The 11,427-nt window shown below is 39.9% G+C and overlaps 1 protein-coding gene across 1 annotated transcript; it reads right to left on the bottom strand.

Annotated features, from left to right (window-relative positions):
- Positions 1 to 10,553: 10,553 nt before the first annotated feature.
- Smp_093670 (hypothetical protein) lies at positions 10,554 to 10,961 on the bottom strand (the record flags this gene model as incomplete). Its single annotated transcript, XM_018794852.1, has 1 exon — positions 10,554 to 10,961. One exon carries the CDS (start codon positions 10,959 to 10,961, stop codon positions 10,554 to 10,556), a length of 408 nt encoding a protein of 135 aa, XP_018649223.1.
- Between the last annotated feature and the right edge of the window lie 466 nt (positions 10,962 to 11,427).

The following is an 11,427-nucleotide window of genomic DNA, read 5'->3' as shown; positions in this document are numbered from 1 at the left end:
ACAGCCGAAGAGGATTTCCCAGGACAGATTTCGATAGGGAATCCTAGTGGGCAGCTTATGCTCCTCCACGAGGGGTAACAGGTGTAATAAAGTGTGTGGATCTGATTACAATTTGGTCGATTTCTATAAAAGGCTATATTCTGTATAAAGCAGTTATCTCATGAGTACCTATTTTCTGCAATTTTGGAATCTTTCGCATAGAATAACATAGGTTTAAACTTTTTGCTTAAATAGACAACTGTAAGAAGTGCGCTATCTTTATTTTGACTGCATAATGATAGTTGTGTTAATCACCTTTTTTGATCCATAAACAAAACTGAAAAGGTAAGTGATATTTCAGTCATCAACTTTCTGCGTAACCTAAAATGATAACACTAAGTATTGCAATTTAGTTGACTGATCAAACATTTAACGCATATTTTGGAGTAAAAAGACCCTTGAAAATAAGATTTGCTGAATAATCAGTTCAATAACAAACTACGACTGGGTTGCACGGTACATACATACTGAAGACTTCATATGTGCCTTCTTGATGTCATATCAGGATTATGACAAAAATTCTCAAATATCGAATATCACAGTGACACAATTTAAACAGCAAGTATGGCTAGATGAAAAATTTGGTGACCGACCAGAAAGTAAATCGGTCGAAATGTTCAGGAACTTGGTGTTTTTAACACTAGGAGTAGTATTGAAGGTATTTATTGTGTCTCTGGTTATTTGCTTTAATTATATCGTTACATATTATCGACAAAAATAAGACAATAAATAATCGTACAGGGAGAAAAGCCTTTACCCTTATAGTTAACATTGACACACTAATCGATATCAAATTGAGAACGAATTAACGAAGAGTAAGCAGAACTGCACTGAATAGTCCTACAGGTATTTTTAACATGTTCATTAGTGGAGACATACTGAACGTATACAGGCGCTGCTTACATACAAATGGTGTGTTCTACTTATATCCATATAAGTAGTATATGGTGTTGGTCAGACATAGAATGTATTTTGGCAGAAGACCGATGAGGAAAGGACTGAAATGAAGCGCAATCGGTAGGAAAATGCATGAACAATGGAATTAGAGAAGAAACAGTGAAGATTGAGACAATTGCTTGTTAATTTGCAAATTAACTGTTCATTGCATGGTCATCAGAATTTACTGAGATAGTCTGTAATGTTTGCTTAAAAGATATTAAACGCAGGCCACTAAGTTTTGTGATTAGACTCCTCTAGTTATATTGGTTTTGGTAATCACTTATTATCACTATATCCGATGTAAAAAGTGGAGCTAAAAACCCAGTACATTGAGCTTTACATAGTTACTGTGCTCCATTAGATATTAAGAACATGAAAATCAGTACATGGAGTTAGAGTTTTATTATTTATTTAAACACATACATATTGGTACGAAGGGGAACCAGATACATATGCGCCACACAAAACAATGAAAATGGAAAGAGAAGAGGTAAGATGAGTATAGATAAAGAAACAAATAGGATTAAAAAAAGGGAAAAGTAATGATGGGGGGACCTGAAATGTACAACCAGAAGACTCTTTCAGTTAAGAAGTTATAACCACTCTTTATGAAGAAAGTAAAAGAAGGTTACAGCAGGCTCGCCAACATGGTGTTATCACTGGATGTCAGCAATCCTTCGGAGACAACGATGATCGGACACAGAGAGTCGTCTAACATCTTCAACTCGGAGAGGCCAGGCCCCACAAGCATAGAGCAAAACTGCTCTCACCGACGCGTTGTAGATCCGACCTTTTACAGATTGGCATAAGCTGCTCTGGTTTTCACCATACGTGCATCGATCTCATCACTCACGCCGTCACCAGCACTTATGTAGCTACCTAGATACACGAACTTCTCAACTACATCAATCTGCTCACCACCCAGGGTTAGTACAGGATTAGAATACTGCCAGTCTTCTAAAGGTACTTTACATCTCGAAGGTGCAAAGCACATACCGTACATGCGGACACTGATCGCCAACTGATTAAGTGCGGATTGCATGCCTTGGGCATTATCGCACAGTAAAACAATATCATCCGCATACTCAAGGTCGAGAAGTCGTTCTCCAGGCAGCAGATCCACACCGCCATTACTTACATCCATCAGAGCTGTTTCTAGGATGTCGTCGATGGCAAAGTTGAGGAGGAATGGTGAGATCGGGCAACCCTGCCTAACCCCACTGCTCGAATGGAACAAGGGAGAAAGGTGGTTGTATGCCTTCACTCTGCCTGAGGTGTTCGTATACAGGGCCTTTAAGATGTTAATGAACTTCTCAGGCACACCCTTCTTCAATAGACAATCCCAGAGAACAGTCCTGTCCAACGAATTGAAGGCAGCCCTGATATCAAGAAACACTACGATTGTTGGCCTGCGATAAGTATGACGGTGTTCTAACATTTGGCGGAGGGTGAAGATATGATCAATGCATCCTCGACCAGAACGAAAACCAGCCTGCTCCTCGCGAGTCAATCGTTCTCGGGTTTTAAACAACCTACGAAGAATGACAGAAGCCAATAGTTTGGACGCAATCGGAAGTAGACTTATCTCCCGATAATTGTTACAGGAACAACGTGAACCCTTTTTAAAGATAGGGACGACTATCGACTCATTCCATGATGTTGGAACACTTTCTTGCTCCCAAACCTTTGCAAACAACACAGTCCATTCCTTGGTCAGAAAGTCACCAACTTCTTTAAAAAGAGCTGGAGGTAAGTCATCTGGGCCCGGTGATTTGTAGAGCTTCAAGAGTTGGAGTTCCTTACGGACTTCCGCCTCGTTTGGTGGATCAGTCGTCACCGGCCATGAGGGGCAGGACAAACTTGTCGATGTTGCCGGAGCAGCAGATCAGTTGAACTGTCCTTCAAAAAATTCTGCCCATCTTCCAAGACGTCGACAGATGTTAGTGGTTGGCATCCCGTCATCCTCGTAGATTGTTTCACTCACACCAGACTTCTTGCTGCCAGTGGCTCGGATGAGTTGGAAGAGCTTCCGGCAGTTACCAGATGCAGCTGCTGCTTCCATCTCATTAACACGCTCCAACCACAAGGCTCCTCGGGCCTTACGCAAGCTTTGCCCGATTTCATTACGTAACAGCCTTCGTTTGTGGTCGAACTCACGGTCACTCGGAGTAGACCGACGGGCTTCGATCAGTTGTAAGGAGCCAGAAGAAACTCAGTGCTTATAAGCGGGACGTTTCGCGAAGCCGCAAGCGGCTTTACTCGCCATTTTCATGGCGTCATGAAGTTGCAACCAATGCTCATCTATACTTTTCGGTGGGATGGTAGCTAGCCTAGAAGCTAGCTGCGCTCGATACTTACTTGCAACAGAAGTTGCAGCCAGTTTACTAACATCAATCTGTTGATGGCGGTCAATTCTTCGGCCACTGAAAAGTAAGGTAAGATTGGCGCAGACCAGGGCATGATCAGACTCCAGATAGGTACTCCAAAAGGGGCGGCAGCCTTGTACACAACCACGCCAGCGGTAGCTGATCGCGATGTGATCAGTCTGAGTCCAGGCTTGAGATGCAGAGGAAGGACACCAGGTGGTAGACCGGCGATGACTGTGCCGGAAGATAGTGCTAGCCAGAAACAGGTTTTGGTCTGTGCACAGTTGCAGCAAACGGTCCCCGTTATCTGTCCTGCGACCAACAAGTCCCAATCGGCCAACTAAACGACTCTCTGCTGTGCCTAGACGCCCGACCTGTGCATTCAAGTCCCCGGCTAATACTACAATACCTGTCGAACGCGCTTTCTGGAGAAGAACTGTTAACTGGTGGTAAAACTCATCCTTGATTGCATCCAGGCTGCAATCTGTCGGGGCATAGGCGGAGATGACGAAAAGACATCGTTTCTCACGCCGATTTCTTCGCACTTTGATGGAACTTTCTAATCTAACAGCACATAACCGACTGTTAATGGGGATCCAATCGATTAGTGCTGCCTCAGCTACAGCGCTTAGTGCGACACAAACACCAGCAAGACCAGACGGGGATGCCACAGGATCCCCGGATAAGCGCACGTGAAACAAGCTTTTCGAGGCGACAGATGGAGAGCAAATTTGTAGTACTTCACTAGAGTCTTGGATATGGTTCTCGGATATACAACAAGCGTTCATGTTAAGACTTTCTATAGACATAGCCAGCCCAATCTGTTGTCTGATCTGCATTAGCGTGCGAACGTTGAAGGAAGCCAGCTTGAACGGCGTACGTGGTTTCAGAAAGACTGGTTGAATATCCGTAATCGGTGGAAGCATTCACTTTCGACCGGACAGTGACTAGAGATCGTTTAGATAGAACAGAGTTTCCACCATGGGCGAGCTGCTGTATGAGTTGAAAAGTAAGGATACACAAATTGGCTTTCTACGGGGCCACACCCCGAGTGTCTGACCTAAAGGTCTAACCCACAAGGCAGTGGAGCGTCGTGAGGAGATGCAGTCCCATGGTAGCCGTGACCAACAATTGGTTTATATGCCATTTGTTCCCTCAGGATACTGGAGCCCATGTGCACCATTGGTTTGGAATCAGGGTTTTCCAACTCCCCGAGGTGGACCCTCCGTGTCCACCAACCCGGTTAAAGCGCCGGACATTCGCTTTTCGTCCTCACAACACCCCCGCCACCTGAAGGTTGTGAGTAGGACTTCCCTGGCAGAGGCTATATACGCGTGGCCATGTGAGAGTATTTCGAGAGGGAGAGCGGACTCTCCCCACTCTCGGCCGTACCAAGGCATTTGCGGGAGTTAGAGTATAAAGTTTTATACTCTACCTAAGCTGCACATTTAGACTAATTTTTTTTATTGAGGTACCCAAAATGAACATGATACACAGTTGGAGATTAGAAATGTTATGACATAAATCCAGCTGCAGTTTAGCGGATGCTTTTGTCTTTAACATTCTCTAATTTTTCATTTCTACATATCTATGTTGCTATTCGTTTTCTCCAAGCTCTGAATAATTTTTAGTGTTAATATTTTGAGCTTTCAGCGACCGTGGTGCGAAATGCAGCCACCTTGACCGTTACGTAATTTTGCAAGACCCGATGTTGATTCCATTTGTTTCAATAAGAGATTGTTATTATTCTTCCTTCAGTTCAGAGAACGGTTATGATTACTTTATTCTGGAGGTTACATAACAGTTCGTAGTTCGCAATTTGGCTAGTATTTTTATACGTGTCGATCATCTCATGCTCCTAAAAAGCAATTCGACAACTCAAACTATTAATGAAAGCTGAATAGGTACATTCACCATAGATAGTGCTTATTTATACCCTTATACCCATATGAACTATTCACTGAAGTACCAGACAGCTGACATGTAAACCACCGAGTCGCGCTTGGTGAGTACAGTGAACAGTGAGAGCAAAGGGGATGGAGAAAGCAATGAGGATAGGTAATAGTAGACTATTATTCAGAATGATCAAGGAAACAGGCATTAAAAACCCGGGTGTTAGTGAGAATATCTCCAAAAATGATGAGATTGTTATTCACTTTTAATTCAGGAGATTGGACCGACTATGGTCGCATCTTTTGACCTTAAGGAAGCATTCAACTTTGATGATGGTGTGGTCCTGTGGTAGTACGCCGCTGAAAGGCACACCAAAGGACTATACTAACTCTCTATTCGAATACTACCGGTCGAGACGGAGCTTATGACGAACTATCATCAGAATCGGTTACTTCTAGTAATGCTTGTCAGGGTTACCTGTTCTCCCCATTTTTATTTAACTTTGTTATAGACATTCGTTTAGAGATAACATTCCTATGATCTAGCTTTTTTGACATTATTCTGCTGCCAGGAGATTTACTTGTTGACTTAGAATGCGCAGATTTTATAATCCTTTTTGGTAAAGACGCTAGAAAAATGCAGTCTTCTGGCCATCTTAATCAATAATGCTAGCATTTTTGGGATGTGGTTCTCTCCCTCCAAATCCACGATGTTACTACAGGATTGGCCTGTGTCAACGTCCGAATTAACGATAAGTAGTGAAGCAGTCTCATCAGTCTTCATGGTCTGGTGTTTGGCGGAGTCTTGCAAGGCATCAGAAGGCTCGACTGGCTTTCATCAGTTTGAGCCACTTCTAACCAAAGGGTAGGTTCACTGTGCAGCAGTTTGCTCCGTTCTACTTTATGAACGTGAAGCATAAACACTAAGAATAGAGAATGTTCGTAGGTTACTGGTCATAGGTATTTGAAGCCTTCCTCGTATATTCGGTACCACGGAGTAAGAAATGTTTTGGTTAGTAATAAGGTACTGGGTAAGGATGGCAAATCGACTGGTGGGGTGGTAAATTTTTAACAACTGTGGTGGCTGAGACGTGTTACGAATGCCTAACTACCACTTACCTTGACGAGCGATGTTGTGTGGTGTAGTAGTAGGCTGAGAGTTAGGGGCAGCCAAGCCGAAACATAGCATTAGTTCATAAAGTCAGTGACAATTGGACTGAGACATGTTAATGGGTGTAAAGTAGATGGTTGGGATCTGCGTGATTATTGTAACCGATGGCTAGAAGCTTTGAGCGGCATTGATCCAGATCGTCTGCAGTGGCGCAGATGCTTCCATTCTATGTCTTCCACCAAACTCCGAGATCCTAAATTCCTTATAACTTTTTATTTCCCTGATTGATTTTTTTTTCGAATCGTACCTTTTATGTCTAATCTTTTGTATTGTCACTGATACTGTTACTAACTCTACTACTTTGGGATTTCATCTTGATATGCTAATGGCAAGTTCAACCGACATACAGACGTATAGGTTTCTATGTTGCATTTGATTGACTGACTTACTAAGTGGGGTCAAGTGAACATATATTCGAATTGTAGCAGAATTTAATATCTAATTGTGCGTATGTATATCTACTTTTATCTACATGTTGTTTGGTAGCCTGAATATTTGCTCGTGTTTAATAAATTCTCTAAGAAATATAGAAACTGATTCATACCTGTCTTTTGGCCAACAATAGACAAAGATTCTGCGACTTTCATTTAATAATTTTGACGTATTTCTGCTTGCATATGAACTTCTTAAATAAATTCTCCCAGAGCGTTTCGTGCTTGTCCTTTATTACCGCTGATGATTACTAGGACTAATCTACGTATTGTATACGAAAGTGTGGGGAGTTGTATTCTATTCATCAGCGTACTTCAACTGGAGTCGACCGAGGACAGTTAAAAGGCATAACGTACACGCACAAACCAGAAAGTTGAATTCAGCGTGAAACTTTTACCTTCTTACCCATTTGTTAATATTTCAATTGGTAGACATGGATGGAGAAAACCCTAGCTTTTAGATGGAAGTCCAGTTCAAATAAACATTTAGATCGTTATCGCTAGATAAGCAAAAATCTAAGGAAAACTATGGTGAAGCAGGATTAGTATGATTATCGGGAAGCTGAGAGAACGTAAGTATTGGACGAGACGTCAAGGCTCATAAAAACAAGGCAACTGGACATATTGAGCTTGTTCACATCATTAGAATTATTTCTTTAGAAGGTGGTTCAAAAAAGACATGACTCATTTGTCATATTAAATTTTATTAAGTCAATTTTGATCCAAGCGTTTTCAGTCTAGTGTTTAATAATAATACCCGGTTATATGTCTTACCCTGAGTTATAGATTACCTATATGCCAATACATTGAACACAAATATATTCTTAATGTTAAAGATTCCCATTGTGAAAATTAGAACAACATATGTAAGCGAACAATTGTTCTCAATTAGATCGTCATCAGGCTTTACTCTAATATACATGAATATTTATATGAAAATGTTAGACCAATCAAGGCTATTTGAGTCAATAATCACAATGAAATAGAATACGTTACCAAGCATAATAATAGTTAAAAGTACAAGTTGATAGTGGGAAGACAGGTTTACTGATAGTAGTAAGAATAGTAAATTACGATAACAAAAGTCTTATCAATAATTAAACATAAGAATTAAGAGGTCAAACGTGGGTAAATAGACTGGAATAGTAATCACAAAACATTAAAATCATTACGTAATAAGAAGTATGCAAGTAAATAGATAGTGAAGAATACAAAAAGATAGAACTGCGTATTGTTTTTATTTGGCCCTTTCCAAACCATGCTGGTAGATGTTCACTCATTCGTTGGTTAAGTTGCCTAGTAGTACGCCCGATATAGCTATCTCCACAGGAGCAGCTGAACTTATAAATGCACATAGAGGAGGCCAACTCAGGTAACTTATCCTTCGTTTGAGTAGACATCACTGGTCGACTCGAGAAAGTCAATGCGAGATAGGCTGCGTAGAAAGTTCTACTAATTACTTTTGTTAACCTATCTTTCAGAGTTTCACTAGCTACATCCCCGTTGAATGGTAATTTCATGTATAGAGGCTTCTTACGAACAGTTGAAATCTCCGATTTCTTCCTTGTATCATACATGTACTTTTTGATGAACGCAGCAGGGTAGCCGATCTCAGTCAGTGAGTTATAGATAAATTGCAGTTCCTGACTTAAAGTATCAACAGAACAGATCTTATTTGCTCTACTAGTGAGGTATCTAACCAAGTTTCTCTTATATTGGATAGGTGTAAAGCTATAGAAGTGAGTGTATTGGCAGGTAGAGGGTCTTTTTCTATACACGCTTCTACTTAACGAGCCATCACTTCGCCTGCTTAGTGTAACGTCAAGGAAATTCAGCTTCATGTCACACTCGCCTTCACCAGTGAAGCTAATCGTTGGATGTACACTGTTGAACTGTTCTAGTAGTTCATCCTTACTGGTGTTCTGATCCACGACAATGAATGTATCATCGATGTAGCGGCAGTATAGATCGAACTGCAATTTATCTATAACTCACTGACTGAGATCGGCTACCCTGCTGCGTTCATCAAAAAGTACATGTATGATACAAGGAAGAAATCGGAGATTTCAACTGTTCGTAAGAAGCCTCTATACATGAAATTACCATTCAACGGGGATGTAGCTAGTGAAACTCTGAAAGATAGGTTAACAAAAGTAATTAGTAGAACTTTCTACGCAGCCTATCTCACATTGACTTTCTCGAGTCGACCAGTGATGTCTACTCAAACGAAGGATAAGTTACCTGAGTTGGCCTCCTCTATGTGCATTTATAAGTTCAGCTGCTCCTGTGGAGATAGCTATATCGGGCGTACTACTAGGCAACTTAACCAACGAATGAGTGAACATCTACCAGCATGGTTTGGAAAGGGCCAAATAAAAACAATACGCAGTTCTATCTTTTTGTATTCTTCACTATCTATTTACTTGCATACTTCTTATTACGTAATGATTTTAATGTTTTGTGATTACTATTCCAGTCTATTTACCCACGTTTGACCTCTTAATTCTTATGTTTAATTATTGATAAGACTTTTGTTATCGTAATTTACTATTCTTACTACTATCAGTAAACCTGTCTTCCCACTATCAACTTGTACTTTTAACTATTATTATGCTTGGTAACGTATTCTATTTCATTGTGATTATTGACTCAAATAGCCTTGATTGGTCTAACATTTTCATATAAATATTCATGTATATTAGAGTAAAGCCTGATGACGATCTAATTGAGAACAATTGTTCGCTTACATATGTTGTTCTAATATTCTTAATGGCAATATGTAAAGTTTTACAGTTGTTCTATGCATTCATTATTTTGACAATACTTTATAGCCACCAGGTAAACTTCGTGCATAGAGAAGCGTTTTAATTAAGTTATTAGGTGTAATAACACAATAAATTCAAATGAAAAAAGTATATTTTGTCCTAATTAGGTTACCCAAATAAAGCTACAGACTACTTGTCTATAAAAACGCCACTCAGCATTCTGTGACGAGGAATTTAGACAGCGCTGTAAAATGAAAATAACGTTTTTTTCCTAAATCTGGCTTTCAGGGTGCTGAAAAGATGCTAGGTAGGTTTATTTTACAAGACTTACAGAGAAATCACAATTATAGTTTTTAAAGGATATTAATATCTTATATCCCTATTTAAAACCCTCACAGTATTGTATGATTACCACACATAAGACTGACGCATATGACATGACGTAATCGAAAATTATCACAGTTTAACAGTAATGAAGAGGAATACATTTTCTACCATCTAATGAACGGAAACAAAACAGCCACATCAGAGCAAACCAGATGATTTGCCGAATGCTACACCTCTAAACATGCCAACTGTATTAGACGTCCACGGAAGCTAAGTGGTACAGAAAATCAAGGAAAATACTACTTTAACACATTAAGGCTTTGGTTTTTCGTCTCTAATAATCATGTTATACCGATGAGGTTACAAGAAATTGAAATAAATTACCTTCAGATGCAGGCCGAAAGCGATAAAGTCAGCAAAAGAAGCACGTGGATAAACATTTCTTTCGTATAAATACAAATGAATCACAGACTCAATAAAGTAACTGATTAAATTACTAACTGACAAAAATTATTAGTCGAAAACCAGGAACAAACCATTTACTTTTACTTGCCGAGCCTGCATCAAACTAAAAAAGAAACAAAATTATGAGTTAAAGTGTAAGTACAAATCGAAAGATGTGTTCATCCCCATGCTTGAGTTTTACAATAATGCAAAATTAGTTTTCCTTCTACACTGAAACAGTCATACAATGAACCTATCTCAGCATCCATGGCAGGTGCAAAGCACTGATTTACATAGAGGAATAAAGATTCAGAAGGAGCACATGATATATATTTTCTTATAAAATCCACTACCCAATGAATTTTCTGCTTCCTGCTTACAGACCACTTTATCTTTTTCATTACAGGAGCATTTCCAGCAGCCTTAAGCAAAAGTATCACTTTATCTAGCTGATTTTCTTGCTCACTATTAGTAGCATTATTACGTTCAGTGGATAAACTCATGCGACCACTTCGTCCCCTGTGTACAACCTTTTGAAATAGTAATGATGTTTCAGGGTCATCTACAGTAAACAATATTGTCTGCATAATTTAAACAGTTGTTTGTGCATTCGAAGCTTTCGTCTCTAATATTAATCGATCACTGTCCCTGACATTCGGAAACTTCGGCATATAGGACAAAGAGAAGTCAAAAGTGTATAAGTCTGTATGAAATACCGTTCTGTGTACATAAGAATGTCTATTGAAGAACTCCTAAAAAGTTTCCCAGACAACATCAGCCGGAAGTCCATTCCAAGACTAAATCACTGCTAACTATTGAGAGACGTTCCTGAAGTTCAGCTAGCTATGGTACAGCTTCCGTTTTACTTTGGGAAGGAGAAGAGTCGCCCCCTGTGCTAGTCCTGGAGAAGGAGTGTCTCATCTGGTTCAGGCATTTTTTTAATGTGTCAAAAGGCGAAGCTTTAGTCAGCCATTGGGGTCAAGAGTCCTATTTGTTGGTGATTCAATAGGAAAGTCTGTAGTCAGCTTATAAGTAATTTGCTTGTACTTGTGA

Source organism: Schistosoma mansoni, chromosome 1, assembly GCF_000237925.1.
Source record: "Schistosoma mansoni strain Puerto Rico chromosome 1, complete genome".
NCBI classification, from domain to species: Eukaryota; Metazoa; Platyhelminthes; class Trematoda; order Strigeidida; family Schistosomatidae; genus Schistosoma; species Schistosoma mansoni.
The sequence above is the reverse complement of the archived record's forward strand: the minus strand, read 5'-3'. Positions and strand labels throughout refer to the sequence as shown.